Genomic DNA, 16,399 nt, shown 5'->3' on the forward strand with positions numbered 1-16,399 from the left:
TACAAACATTTGGATACACCTCTATTGTCACGGCGTTAGAGTGTGTGTTCCGATATTTTGAAGTACCTCTGGCGCTCCGATAACTCTGACCGCGACTGTGTTTTTTAGGTCCGCTCTAGGCAAGGGCTGCGATAAAAACTCCAAATTGGCTAATTATCAACAGTTCCCTCTAATTATTTGGAATTGTTTATTTGCGGAGTCCGGTCCCTTCTGAGAATGCAGCTGCAAGTGATTTACAAAATAGGATAACACTAGGTTTTGGTTGATAGGAATGGACTAACAATAAATTTTTGCGAAATATAATATACCTAATTCAGATCTCTACCTGGTCCGCGATAAATGTTAAAACATCAGGCCGTCAATATCGAACTTATAAAAATAGTGCGATATTAGGGACTGCCTAATGTTTTATCATTTATCGCGCGACCATGCCTGTAAACCTAATACTGTCATTCAAATTCAATGAAACTGTTTTTTTAGAACAGCACATTTTGCAATCTTTACCCTTTCTTTATGAATTGTCCACAAGTAATCAGATAAGATAAGCGTTTATTGCAAACCATGGTATACAAAAAGAGTTTTGAATGATTCACGGTTATTTTCATTAGACTTATATTGACCGGGGCAGTTTTCCGTGATCATGATGCATGCAACTGCGTCGAAATATCGGGAGCTCGACAAAAATGAAAAAGGTAATCACGGTCTACATGGTATACAAAGTTGTTTACATAGGTACAGGTACCTACAAGGGATCACATGACACCCTGGTAGGGTATGGCAATGATGGCTTGCCTTTAGGTACCTAACAGCAACTTTGTGTTATGTTTCATTCAATTAATTTGAAAAAAAAAGTTCTTAGCCATATACTAACTGACATATAGCGCTAAATCCTTGATACAAAAATTACATGAAATCCTATTTTTGCGACAACTTTTTGTTTCAACAAGAAACAGAGAAACCGTGCAAATCTACTATGGTTCCGTTTTCTGGTTAAGAGATTCTTCAACATAATTAATAATATAATTATGCCGTATTTACCTATGTATTCGTTTTGGTGACTTAAGTAAGCACATTATTGTATTATGTTCAATAAAAAAACCTACTGGAATTCCTGATGGAAAGAGCCTTTAGTAAAAACTGTACCTAAAACAAATAAACGCATTTTAAGTATTATAATGAAAATGAAAATGAAAATGAAATATTTATTTTTCAAGTAGGCATATTACAATGCGCATATGAACGTCAAATAAAGCTACGCCGGCTCTAACCCTACGCCTCAGCCTCGAGAAGATTTCAGTCCCCCCTCAGTTGGGAGGGGGGTATCCACTATGGGACCGGCAAGAAACTCGGCGGGCAACTTCTTTTCAAAACATTACATCTTATAATTAACATGCATTAAATAACAACATACAATTTAACATGCAAAAGTATTCATCAAAGAATATGAACAGACTAGGTACTCTATGGAAATCAATTTCAATAAATTATATTATTGCTTAATAATACGTCGTTCTTCTTCAGAGAAAACATATCAAATTGTCATAGAAGAAAAAGATAATATGAGTCTCAATATCATTAAATATGTAATTTACCTACACAACATAAAATATAAAATATTTGATGTGCTTTCTTATCTGAACTGTGTCCTCTATACATAATACAATTATTTTAATTGCTATTCGTTTTTTGTAGTTTCTGGTTCGGGCCATGCATGTTTGTCTGTCAAATAGTCCTCGACTCTGTAATAAGCCTTTAACATCAATGATTTTTTTAAGTAGTTCTTAAGAGCTGGGAGGGGTAATCTCAAAGCAGTGTCAGGTAACTTATTATAAAAATGAATGCATTGCCCAACAAATGACTTCTGTACTTTACGGACACGAAACTTCTTTATGGCAAGCTTATTTTTGTTTCTAGTGTTATAATTATGGATATCAGAATTCTTAGTGAAACAGTCTAAATTCTTAACAACATAAATTATACTATCATAAATGTATTGGGAAGTTACAGTTAAGATATTAATTTCTTTGAAGAGTTCTCTTACTGATTCACGTGTTCCTAAGTTGTAAATAGAACGAATGGCTCTCTTTTGTAATACAAAGATAGTCTGTATGTCAGCTGCTTTGCCCCAAACCAGAATACCGTATGACATTACACTGTGAAAATAACTATGATACACTAGGCGAGCTGTCTCAACATTAGTCAGTTGCCTGATTCTCCTAACGGCGTATGCGGCTGAACTTAATTTGCTTGCTAGTTTCTTTATATGAGGACTCCATTGTAGATTTTTGTCCAATGTTAAACCAAGAAACAGTGTTGTATCTACCATCTCTAAGCATTCATCATTCAAAAGTATTTTTGTATCGATTGGTTTAACATTCGGCAGAGAAAATCGAATACATTTGGTTTTCTTAGAATTAAGAAGTAAATTGTTGACAGTAAACCACTGCAGTACATCAGCTAACGTGCTATTAATTACATTGTAATCCGTAGATTTTCGGTCAACATTAAAAAGCAGTGATGTATCATCAGCAAAAAGTACTATTTCACAAAAGTTTTTCACTATACATGGCAAATCATTTATATAAACCAAAAACAGGAATGGGCCTAAAATTGAGCCTTGTGGCACTCCTAATTGGACTACAGTCCCGCTAGAGCGAGTTTTGTTAACAACTACTGTTTGTGTTCTATTGCTAAGGTAAGAAGACATAAAGTTTAGGGCATTTATAGACAAACCATAGTGTTCTAATTTCAAAATGAGCGTTCCATGATCCACACAATCAAAGGCTTTTGAAAGATCACAAAATATGCCAATTGCATCACAAGAATTTTCCCAAAAATTATATATATGTTTAATGAGTACCGAAGCAGCATCGGTCGTGGAACGGCCCCTTGTGAAACCGAACTGTTTGCTTGTAAGTAATCTATGTCTGTTGAAGTGTCCCAGTAGATCATTTAACATTAGCTTCTCAAAGACTTTACTTAGTACAGGAAGTATTGATATGGGACGGAAATTGGTTATATCACTCGAATCACCCGATTTAAAAAGCGGTATGACTTTGCTACATTTCATAAGATCTGGAAAGGTGCCTTGTGAAATTGAAATATTATATATTACGGCCAAGTAAGGTGCTATTATATCTATGACATGACTAATTACTTTAACTGATGTTCCCCATAAGTCTTCCGTTTTCTTTAAATTGAGTGACTTGAATGTTTTAACAATATTTACAGAGTCTACTTGACTAAATTCAAATGAATTATTACATTTCTTAACATTAGCACAAAGTAATGAATGGGCTTGAGCCGCAGAAGAATGTAAACATTTTGTGGTGTTAACGGCTATATTTGAGAAATAATCTTCGAATGCCGAGGCAACATCGCTGTTCGACACTATTTGTTGATTATCTGATACAATGTTGACTTGACAATCGCGTGATTTACATTTACCAGCTTCTTTATTTATAATACTCCAAGTTGTTTTCACTTTGTTGTCCGACACTTTCAATTTAGAACTAATAAAGTTTTTCTTGGCAGTTAAACACACTTTCTTGAAGATTCTTGAGTAGTTTCTTACATAGTCCAGGAATTCTGAATTCTTGTTCAGCTCTCTCTCACCATAAAGTTCATAAAGTCTTTTTCTACTTTTGTGAATACCTACAGTAGCCCATTCACTAAACTTTGTTTTAACTTTTGACCCACTAATAGATTTCACTTTGAAATTGTTATTAAATTGATTAAGAATTACATTGAAAACATCTTGATACAAATGATTACAGTCATAATGCGAAAATGGTATTATAGACAAACTATGTAGAATTTCATTTTTGAATGATTCCAAGCGAGATCCAGTAATGGGTCTATATGTTATTGTTTGTGGAGTATCATGAATAACGTTTAAGAAAGCTGCCCTTTGGCCGCTGTGATCGGAATGAAAACAGTTAAATAATTTCTTATCTATACATTCACAGTTACAAAAAATATTATCTAGGCATGTTGCACTAGTCACACCTACCCGGGTAGGTTCAAGAAATAAATTAAATAAATTAAATGATTTAAACAAACAGAACATTTTAACAGTATTACTAGATGACTCGAGCAAGTTAACATTAAAATCTCCACATACAATAACATGTTTTTGGCCCTTGCATACTAAATTCAGAACATTTTCCATTGTAGATTCAAATATGCTGAAGTCAGCTGATGGTGGTCTATAAACACATACAATAATATATCTGTCTAATTCAACACATGAAATTTCTATAGTTCTTTCTATGGAATATTTTACAACATCTTTGCGCTCTTTACACTTCATACAATTTTTAACAATAATAAGGGAGCCACCATGAGCAGCAGATTTTCTGGCAAAAAAACTAGCTAATTTAAAATTAACATAATCAAATATCAACTGTTCTTGCTTCAACCAATGTTCAGTAATACACATAACTTCAACATTATTACTATCTAAAAATAATCCTACTTCTAATTCTTTGCTGGAAAAACCCTGAATATTCTGGTGAACAACGTTCATATTCAGGTGTTTTTCCGCTGTCTTACAATCTAGTTTAAATGAGGCATGGGGTCCTTGGCTTTGTCAGCTGACTGAGACTTATATATAACACTATTACATCTATTTGGCTCAATATTGAAGGCCAATAACTCCACTAAATATACAAATAATTTCTTTGGCAAAAATACCTTCCGTGGAGCTAGCATGAAGCGCTCAATGAATTTATTTAAGTCAAAGAAAGAGGGGGTCGTACGAAATCCTCGAAAAGTGCATTCGGCGTTTAACAAATGCTGCTCACATTTCTAAATTAAATGAAATAAAATAAATGGAGTTATTATCTTAAAGAGTGTGTCTACAACTTTTGACTATTCAGAATCTCTAATTATTAAAGGTATAATAAATAAACCCACGCAAAGTTGACCTAAAATGAGAAAAACGTATGTCGCCGTTTAGTAAACTTTGTTAAAAAAATTCAATACTTTAGTTATAACATTAAATGATTCTAAAAGCCAGATAAATGGACTAGAAGTTTTGAGGTTTTTTATATTTTTCCTCTCAAAGGCAACAAAGAAATTTTACCTTAAATTTAAACTATCGTAAAATTTCCATACATTCGCCATTGCTGTCAGAATTCTCCTTTCGATTAGATGCCGTGAGCGGCTCGTCGGAGGCAGACGTGTCGCCGGTCGCTCCGCGTTGACAATTAAATTTGACAAATATTTTGACAGAAAATAGTGTACGTACACGAAAAACCATACCAGTGTAAAACTGTGCTCAAAATAAATAGGGTAAATCAAATATGTCAGGTGGAGATCCAATCTCATTTAAAATTTAAAGGTGCATGGCTTGTGCATAAAAAATAAATAAAAATATATCACATTATCAAAGAAAATAACGAACACAACCGAATGAGTATAAATGATTTCATTCTAGTTCGGTTAAATTGAAAAAAGTTTAATGTTTTGTTTTACTCATTGGAATACATTTTCATTACGCTGGTATTAACAGTACGTCATTTTAAAAATATATATGACAGTACCTACGTCAAATTTTGTCAACCAAACTTCACAGGTTGTATGTAAACAATTACAATTTAATTTATTCATACATATTCAGATACGTATTAATCGATTCTTACTTAGAATAGAAAAAAGGGGAATGCGAGCGGGTATAGGTATAGTGCTTCTGGTTCAAATTTAATTGTGTATATAAAAAAATGACTCAATTTCATTAAATATTTACTCTGTGCATACCGCGAACACGTAACCGTAAGTTGAAAACAATAATAATTATAAATCACCTAAATACATCGTTGTTTACAAAGCGCTTGTTTTGAATGGCACTTCTCCACTCAACTAAACCAAATATTCATGGAACACCAGCTGGTGACCAGCATAAATGACTATGAACAGCCGTGCAAAAATATCTGATTTTCTATAGTGGGCCATAACATAAGTATATGACGACATGTTCCCGGCAAAAATTTGTGATGCTCCGTGACCGGCAAAAACATCGTCTCTCTTTCTAGCGTCTCGCGAGCGTATAGCGTCGGGCCAACTGTATGGAAAAAGACGCCGCGTCAGCGCGGCTTAGCCATACAGTTGGCCCGACGCGCTACGATCGCAAGACGGTAGATGTGGGAGGGTCCTTATCCGCATACATATCTGATCGGGTCGCTTAAAAATATTTGATTCTTTATAAAAACCTAAATTACACTTTCACCCGCATAAATATCTATCCATTGTTAAAGCAAATATATATCTTACGGGCTAGAAATCATTAATATGTAATTAAAGTGCAATAATAAACCCTACCTGGTTGCCTTACAGCCGTAAATTGTATGAGGTGATTTGACAGTTCACGAAAACGAGCCTTTATACAAGCTTTTATTCAACTTGCCTTGTTAGTAGGTATGTTAGTTTGAGTCAAAACGTAGAAGCTAAATTTGACCCACTTTCTGGTTTCCAATTGAGCTGAAATTTTGCACACCTATGTAAATCAAGTGACAATGCAATATTATGGTATCATGGAGCTAATCTGATGATGGAGCAGAAAGGTGATCATAGGAACTCTGTTAGGAAACGTCGTATACCCATTGAGTCAGGGGTTTTTAAAAATGTCTCGGAGAGCAATAAATATTTTTTTTGCAAAAAAAACTTATTATAAATTGGGAGGTGTAATTTTTTATTATCTCTTACATAGCATTAAGACGAAAAATCGACCAAGAGCGCGTCAATGTAGGGTTTCGTAGTTTCCGACATTTTACATAATGACAATTTTTAGGGTTCCGTAGTCAACTAGGAACCCTTATAGTTTCGCCATGTCTGTCTGTCCGTCCGTCCGTCCGTCCGTCCGTCCGTCTGTCCGTCTGTCCGTCTGTCCGTCCGTCCGTCCGTCCGTCCGTCCGTCCGTCCATCCGTCCGTCCGTCCGTCCGTCCGTCCGTCCGTCCGTCCGCGGATAATCTCAGTAACCGTAAGCACTAGAAAGCTGAAATTTGGTACCAATATGTATATCAATCACGCCAACAAAGTGCAAAAATAAAAAATGAAAAAAAAATGTTTTATTAGGGTGGGGGCTGAGATTTTTTTTAATTCCAACCCCAACGTGTGATATATTGTTGGATAGGTATTTAAAAATGAAAAAGGGTTTACTAAGATCGTCTTTTGATAATATTAATAGTTTCGGAAATAATCGCTTGTAAAGGAAAAAAAAGTGCGTCCCCCCCCTCTAACTTTTGAACCCTACGTTCAAAAAATATGAAAAAAATCACAATAGTAGAACTTTATAAAAACTTTCTAGGAAAATTGTTTTGAACTTGATAGGTTCAGTAGTTTTTGAGAAAAATACGGAAAACTACGGAACCCTACACTGGGCGTGGCCCGACACGCTCTTGGCCGGTTTTTTTTTTAATTATAAATGGGCTTACTCTTGACCACAGACTAGCCAAAGGCAAAGACGTGGCCTACGATGGAGTGAGCTCGCCCAGAAGATGCCTGTTCACTCTTGACAATTTAATAAATACCGTAATTTGGGGTGAAAAGGGTTCCGGGGGTATATAATGTTATTATATTTCTTGACATATTCCTTCTATTTTCCGCAATCAAAGTAGGAAAATAATATATTATGTTTTTTTTTTATTATTATTATTGGTATTTAGGACAACAGCCGTAAATATTCAACTTACATAGGTATTTTTACATAGTCTTAGGCCAATAACAGTTATCTGTTGAATGAAAAGTATTATACACAATATGTTACTAAAAAAAATGTGTTACATATTTAAAATTACAGTGAAAATGTGCAAGCCACACATTTTTATTTACAGTTTCATGTCTGTCAAAGTTGACGTTCAAATTTATTGGATTTTTACTCATTTTAATCGTTCATTATCCTTTTGAATGTGTATACACTTCTAAAGTTTATGTATAACAGAAAATCATAAGACATATTTTCATTTTTATAATGGTTTTCATGAAGAAAGCGATGCAACTGTGTTGGGGAATTTTTACGGGATGAATAAATATCCGCGGCCTGAGGGGTGAATGGGATCAGGAATGGGGGGAATCGGGTCGCAAAGGGGGTGAATAGGTTTACGAAGGGGCTGATTAGGGTCGGAAGAGGGGTGAATTGGGATGTGTGGTCAATGCTTGTCACATTGTATACAATAACTTACCTAAAGTGGTATTTTTATGAATGACCTCTCTGTATATGGACGCAATTTATACGTCAATGTATTGCTTCGTAGTTAGACTAGATACAAGAAATTAACACTTAGAAATGTTAATCACACTTCTGTCTACCTCCACGTTTCTACTTAAGTCCGCAAAAATCACCCATGGTTGCTATAATATAGACGGATTACTTTAAAATAAAAATCATAAGTATGAAACTATACAACTAGGGAAGAAATAAAATTATTTTATTGAATCATTTTTGATTTGTTCTTTTTCAAGTTTATATAAATAATACATTTTCAATTCGCTCAAAGGTTGGAAGAGATCCCTTATAGGGATAAGTTCGCCTTTGTACATCATAACTATACTGTATTTTTATGTCCTAACTTGTCTTATGTACAATAAAGTGTTCACATACATACATACATATATTGAAATAGATATCATACACGAAAGAAAAAACGACAAGGCCCACGGTGGCTGAGCCGGGAATCGAATCCGGGTCTTCAGCTTACGCAGCTAACGTTATTACCACTAGGCCATCAGGCCAGGTTAAAAAAACCGGCCAGATGAGAATTTATTTTCGCACAATTGTAAAACTAAATTATTTTTACTAGTTACCTCCAAAATACCAAATAAAATTGGGCTACATAGTACATCGTTTTCTGAAGATTTTGGGTTCATGGGGTCGGAACGGGTATAACTAACGTAATTTATGGTGAATTGGGCCAAAACCGACTTTTGAACGTCGATAGCCGTTTTTTTATATGTGCCATGCTAATTTTTTACACAAAAAAATCTTCCGGCAGTGTGAACTTCGGTTTGTCTTTGAAAATATGTCGTTTTATTTAGTAATTTTCGCTCACCCTAACGTTGGAGTGAATAGGGTCGGGAAGGGGGTGAATAGGGAAAAGGGTTGACTCTTTCGGATTGCGAACAAAATATGACCTGTCACGAGCGTATTATATTTATTTTACCAAAAAATAAGGATTAAATATGTTATGAGTGGTCGGTAATGAAATCTACACATATTATGATAACCCTTAACCAACCTTTATAGTTAGATGGTGCTCTGACGCGGTGAATAAGTAAATACCCAACTAGCAAAAAAGTCTTGGATTGCGCACTTTATAAGAGTGGTGGGCTTATATCACTCTTATAATTGTTTTGGAACATGTTACTGCTCTTATATTAGCCTTAGACAAGCTAGTACGGACTCTAGAACACTCTGTCTCATTACTTAGTCTCATATATGTATATAAGCGCATTTTATAATACTATTATAAGCCTCTTACTCCTACAATAACATTTACGTAGATTCATTGTTCTTGAGAGTAACTGTTCTTATAGTCCTCTTCTCTAAGTTTATTTGATTTTATAATGGTCCTGATAAATGCTCTTGTAAGAATGTCAGACTAATATCAGCATAACATAAAAACACTATAAGTACATACTTTTTTCATCTTATTTAAAACTATTATAAGGTCAATAGCAGTAGTGAGGTAAGATATTAGAGTGATATTGGATCATTTGATGTTATAATGGTCTTAATAAATGCTTTTGTAAGAATTTCAGACTAATATCAGCATAACATAAAAATACAATAGTGCATCTTTTTGTGACCTTATTTAAAGCTATTATGAGATTAATAGCAGTAATTTAGTTCGATATTAGAGTGATATAGGATAAACATACTTAAATAAACAATAGATGATATCAATATAAAGTGGTTTGACCTTAAATCAATTTTGGGAACACAGTTGTAAGTATACAACCATTTCACATCACCAACTTTGTCATTTAAATAAAAAGTAAAAACAATAAGTATACTTGTATTTATATGGTCAAGTGATATAAAATCAGGTCAAGATTAAGAAAATGAGGTTTTATATAGTTAAAGCAAGGAATCCTAAATTAATTAAACATGGCCGTATCATTGGTATTCAAGAACGCTAATATTATAGTAAATTATCTTATAATAGTCTAATAGCGCACTGAGAAAATGCAACTATAACAATGGCGTCTTTTTACTGCAAATAAAGAAATAAAATAATTAACGAGGATACAAAATACTATTATTTGAGTGGGGGCATGAAATTTGAAGTGTAAATAAGGGTCTATTTTACAGTAAATAATATTTTCCAAATACTTACCGCGCAATATGAAGAAGCACCAAGGATAAGAAACACGTTATTATAAGTTTATAAATATTACTAAATGGTAATACGTAATTACCTTTAGTGTTTATTTTGTCACAACGTAGCCGTAGAATGTTCCAAATATCGTGTTGTCGTACAAAAATCAAAATAAGCTTGTTTAGGCTCACAAGAGTCTAATGTTGGACCAAAATAAGCCTATGCAGGCTTATAAAATACTTACGTGAAAGCGATATTAGCCTAAGAAAGCTTAAATTAGTTTTGGCAAGATTACTGTAAAAGCGAACAGTATGCAATAAAAGTGATGTTAGAATGATATTAAAATAAATACGCTTATAATTGTGCCCAAATCCAGGCTTCTACGATGATATAGAATCAATATAAAACCAAAAAAAATTAGTCTTGAGATCGTTGTAAGCGCGACTTTTGCTAGTTGGGTATGGTCGTGGGCAGTGCGGACAACGTGTCAAAATATAAGCATAGTTTATTGCTATTTTTCATGTTTAAATAAACTTATAAACTAACGTAGTGGGTATTAAACTAAAAGGTTCACAGTGAATATTAGGTTGCCAGAAATGTGTTTAGCTATACCATTGTATTGAATTTTGTATCATAAAGTCAAACTAGGTATTTACTACTAAGTAATGATTTACTCTGTGGGGTGTCTTTGATCACTTGCATGGGGTAACATTGACCATAATGACACATAGTTAATTATTGTCTGATTTTGTCACGGTACTTGTTGAGGCTGATAATTTGATCGCTTCTTGTGATAAATATTGAAATAATTGCAAAAAAAGTTGGTTTTTCGAAGATGTTAATTTTTATTCTTGATCAAAGTAACCCCAAAATAGCGTTAAAGAGTTGTAACATTTGACTGCGAACCATTTTTTTTTAATCTTTTCTTGACATAAAATACTTTTGTAAGGGATTACATTCGATTATCATTAAAAAAAATATATAGTGTATCAAAGTAACCCCAATGTCAGTTTATGTTTGATCACATCGTTTTTTTCTGCGTACATTATTTTATTTATTTATTTATTTATTTATTCCTTATTGCACATAAAAAAATAAGTACAAATGGTGGACATAATGCCTTAAGGCATTCTCTACCAGTCAACCACTGGGTTAAAAAGAAACATTTCATACGTGCAGGCATTGTGACAGAAAACAATATCCTGATATCACTTATTTTGTTACCTTGTTAGCTTTTTAGCAGGAAAAGACTGAAAAAACCGGCCAAGAGCGTGTCGGGCCACGCTCAGTGTAGGGTTCCGTAGTTTTTCGTATTTTTCTCAAAAACTACTGAACCTATCAAGTTCAAAACAATTTTCCTAGAAAGTTTTTATAATGTTCTACTTTTGTGATTTTTTTCATATTTTTTAAACATATGGTTCAAAAGTTAGAGGGGGGGGGACGCACTTTTTTTTCCTTTAGGAGCGATTATTTCCGAAGATATTAATATTATCAAAAAACGATCTTAGTAAACCCTTCTTCATTTTTAAATACCTATCCAACAATATATCACACGTTGGGGTTGAAATGAAAAAAAAAATCAGCCCCCACTTTACATGTAGGGGGGGTACCCTAATAAAACATTTTTTTCCATTTTTTATTTTTGCACTTTGTTGGCGTGATTGATATACATATTGGTACCAAATTTCAGCTTTCTAGTGCTTACGGTTACTGAGATTATCCACGGACGGACGGACAGACAGACATGGCGAAACTATAAGGGTTCCTAGTTGGCTACGGAACCCTAAAAAGTTGATGGTCCCATTTTTTTTCTTCCTTAGTTACGTTACGTTTAAATTCCCAAATTGGTCAATGTAACCCCAGTTTACGGTAGACACCGTCAACCTATTCTAATAATTCTCTTTTTATTTGAAAGAAAATTCGTTACGATAATATGTATATAAAATATGCAATCTAAGATAAAAAATGCTTTTCATATAGTTACAAACTTAGTTCAGATTTTTTTTGTACAACTTTTAAAAATTGTTCTACCTATCAAGTTCAAAATAATTTTCCTAGAAAGTCTTTTTTCTACTCCCGAACTATTATTCGTCATTTACAGGGTCGTGCATAGATCTTTAAAACCCTACATAAAAGTCTATTCCCCAAAGCCAGTGTCCGCCGGCTTTCCGCGCATGCGCGCAGTATCGAAAAAACTGAAAACGCATTGTTTGGCCCTGTAACCATGGCAACGCCTTATAACGATACGGCGCGCGTGCGCGGGAAGGCTTTGGGCAGCTGAGCTGACAGTGCAAACCTTTGCGTCAAAATACAGGAAACAGTGTGAATTTCACGAAAGTTATTCGAGAAACCTATTAACAACTAAGTGCATGGTCGTAGAAAAAGTATTGTATGCAACGGTGTTTAACTGAGTCAAAAAATACTCGTGGCGTCTTAATAACAATTTTCGGCTTCGCCTCAAATTGTTACCCACGCCACTCGTCTTTTTTGATCTCCTTTAAACGCCTGTTGCATAAAATACTATTTAAAGTTCTGCTTTTGAGATTTTTTCATATTTGAGAAAACAGCCCTTATGGCCTGAAATACGGCATACGGCAGTGATATTGACATTGACATATGCTTTTTCGTATTTTGATGGTATTTTGACTGCACTGTATTTTTTGCCATGCTAATTTGAACCTTATCTCTAAGCGATGTTTTTTAATTTTCAGTTACATCACAGATGTGTATGACATGACATCTAGGTATTTTTCCATTTAAAAGAAACTACAAGGGGCTTTACAGACGTAGCGACTGCAACTGGTACAGGGCCTAAGCCATAATTTAAAATTATATTGTGATTTTTATATGTATTTGTGGTTTATTTAATACTAAGTATGAGTTTCAACATTTTCAACTCAAGGAACTGAAATTAAGAGAAGGGACTCGGAAATTGGGTAAGATCAAGAGTCTGATGCAGATGGGATGGCAGTATTGGATAAGATAAGATATGCGTCGATATTCCCTGTCTTTCTTTGTGTCTCTGACATGACTGCTGCTAGCTGTACTCTATTCATTAGGTTTTTATTTTATACACATACTTTATTTTTGTATCAAAATAAATGATAAATTGATAAAAAACCTAACGACCAAAAAGAATAAAGTACCTATCTGTTAGTCTTTAATACACCCCGCATATACGTAATGCACAGCACAGGCCTCCGAAGACCGGCAGGGCAATCATGGTCGCGCGATAAATGGTATAACATCGGGCCGTCCCTATCGCACTTACAAATAGTGTGATAGGGCTGATGGTTTATCATTTATCACGCGACCATAATTGTCTGCCTGGAGGTATCGGCCTTTAGCCCTTCACACAGTCTTTGAATAATGTTTGCGGGGATAGGCAGGCTGACGATTTTTAATCTAAGTATAGAAAAGTAACGCAAAATGAAGTGCAATGTAATTTGAAATACACCTAGATAAACAATCAATTGAATAAGAAACGTTATCTACATATTTAGGTAAATTTAAGTCACATGAGACATGAACAGAGAAGGAAAGCTAGATGATGCGTATTTTTTCTCTGTCTTCTTGTATGCTACCTTTTTTACAGTTTTAATTTCTCAAAGGAGGTCAGTAGTTGACTACAAACTCAAAATAACACTCTTGAAAAAAATTAAGGGTCACTGACCTTTCACAGTAAATTGAGGTAGTGTGAGTGAAGGGTGTTTGTGTGTGTAATGGGGTAATTTGACAGATTCTGAAAATTCTCCCTGCTCTACCCCCTCTTAACAGCTATGGCATGGTACATTAAAGAATTATAGTAAGCTATCTTACAATTATAGTCATATGATACATTTTCTGCATAAGGTAGTGCACATAATATAATTTTCCCCACACCAGATTTTTCAATAACATTTAGTGTGGACATTAATTTATCTATGCTTATATTATAAGAAACTATGTTTATTACCTTACGTTACTAGTACAATAAATGTAGCAACTGAGACATAATTCAGGTTACTTAGACATTATTTACACTCAGTTGCTTCATTTCGTGCTTATCCTACTTAATTATATATATTTTTTGTACCTAATGTCACACTCACACATAATAATTTAAACGTTTCGTAAATTATTAGAAGAATGCAATGACATTACTTACTTAACTATTATCACTCTTGACTTCGTCAGGCGTGGGCGAGTACTTGAGGCCCGTGTCGTTGAGCATGGTGACCACCCAGGCGTGCTGGGGCAGGCTCCCGGAGCGCAGCAGCTTGACAGCGGCGGCCACGTTGGCGCCGCTCGTGTACCCCACGTACAGCCCCTCCTTCTCGCCCAGCAGCCGCTTGTACCGCATCGCCTCCTCGTCCGACACGCTCAGCGCCCCGTCCATCACCTCGTACTTAAACAGAGCCGGCACCACGCCGTACCCAGAACCCTGCAGCTTGTGGCACGCCTTCCACACTGGCTTTCCAGCTATCACCTCCGCTCCTTCCGGCTCAATTATGTAAGCTTTCATTTCTGGATTCCTCTCCTTCAAATATTTGGATGTTCCCGAGAAAGTGCCGCTCGTTCCGGCTGTGGCCACAAATGCATCCACATGACCACCAGTTTGTCTCCAAATTTCGGGCCCTGTCGTTTCGTAGTGAGCTTGTACGTTTGCTTCGTTATAAAACTGATTTACAAGAAAGTCACCTCTGCCGCTTGAACATCAGCATAAGTGACTTTACCGTAGACACCCTCAACTTGTGGTACTCGGATACACTTCGCCCCGCACGCTTCCATTTGTATCGCTCTCTGCTCGCTATTGCCCGCAGACATGTATATTGTCAACGGATGATTCTTAACAGCGGCGACTACGGCGAGACCACATCCTTGGTTGCCAGATGTCACTTCCAAGATCGGGTTACCGGGTTTCAGCGCCCCGTCCCTCAGAGCGGCATTTATCATGAACAGTGATGATCGGTCCTTGATGGATCCTCCCGGGTTCATAAATTCACATTTGGCTAGAATTCTTCCAGGTCCAGGGTGTAATCGATCCAGAGCAACGAGCGGAGTATTGCCTATTAACTCCAAAGCTGATGATTTAATTTCATTATTTTCAACACTAGGAGCAGGTGCCATAGCGAACGTTAGTTTCTAGGAACTGAGTCAGTAGAAGTAGATCTTGAGAAGCACTGTTGATGCGAGCCAGAATTGGCTGTACAAATGCCTCGGCATCTCCTGCGAGCACTAATAGTGACGAGCGCAAAGCTGACGAAACTTGTACGGAAGGTGCCGCGCGCAAGGTGAAGGCCTCAAGCGTCGATTGTCATAGTGCCGTGCCAATCCATACTGCGATATCATTTTAATATGTATTACACATATGCATAAACATTTAGAATTAATACAATTGTATAATTACCTATACTTATTAAATAACAAAAATTATTTCAGACAACATAGGTACACGATAATAGTTATAATCGTACAACAAACTTTTAATTTAAAAAATGTATTTTCCTCAAAAACTACTGTCTCTACTTTTGTGATTTTTTTCATATTTTTTAAACATATGGTTCAAAAGTTAGAGGGGGGGGGGGGCACTTTTTTTCCTTTAGGAGCGATTATTTCCGAAAATATTAATATTATCAAAAAACGATCTTAGAAAACCCTTATTCATTTTTAAATACCTATCCAACAACATATCACACATTGTTGAAATGAAAAAAATATCAGCCCCCACATTACATGTAGGGGGGGTACCCTAATAAAACATTTTTTTCCATTTTTTATTTTTGCACTTTGTCGGCGTGATTGATATACATATTGGTACCAAATTTCAGCTTTCTAGTGCTAACGGATACTGAGATTATCCGCGGACGGACGGACGGACGGACGGACAGACAGACATGGCGAAACTATAAGGGTTCCTAGTTGACTACGGAACCCTAAAAATGTGTGTGTGTTAGCTTTAAGTGCACGACACGCACGACTGGGGTTTACTCTTTACTACAAGAAAGTGACCGTAATCCAAGAGAAAGAACCTACATATGACAGATAACAAAACACGTTTCACACAAAAAATAAGATTTCTATAAATAGTGAAACAAAAACA

General features: G+C 35.4%; 1 protein-coding gene across 1 annotated transcript; it reads right to left on the reverse strand.

Moving 5' to 3' along the window:
* Window positions 1–207: 207 nt before the first annotated feature.
* Window positions 208–15,782, reverse strand: LOC125232197 (putative inactive cysteine synthase 2). The gene is given in 3 exon segments (XM_048137831.1): window positions 208–222; window positions 14,465–15,000; window positions 15,003–15,782. Coding segments are annotated over 2 exon segments (960 nt in total). The 5' UTR covers window positions 15,427–15,782; the 3' UTR covers window positions 208–222.
* Window positions 15,783–16,399: the final 617 nt, after the last annotated feature.

Source organism: Leguminivora glycinivorella, chromosome 12 (genome assembly GCF_023078275.1).
Source record: "Leguminivora glycinivorella isolate SPB_JAAS2020 chromosome 12, LegGlyc_1.1, whole genome shotgun sequence".
Taxonomy (NCBI): domain Eukaryota; kingdom Metazoa; phylum Arthropoda; class Insecta; order Lepidoptera; family Tortricidae; genus Leguminivora; species Leguminivora glycinivorella.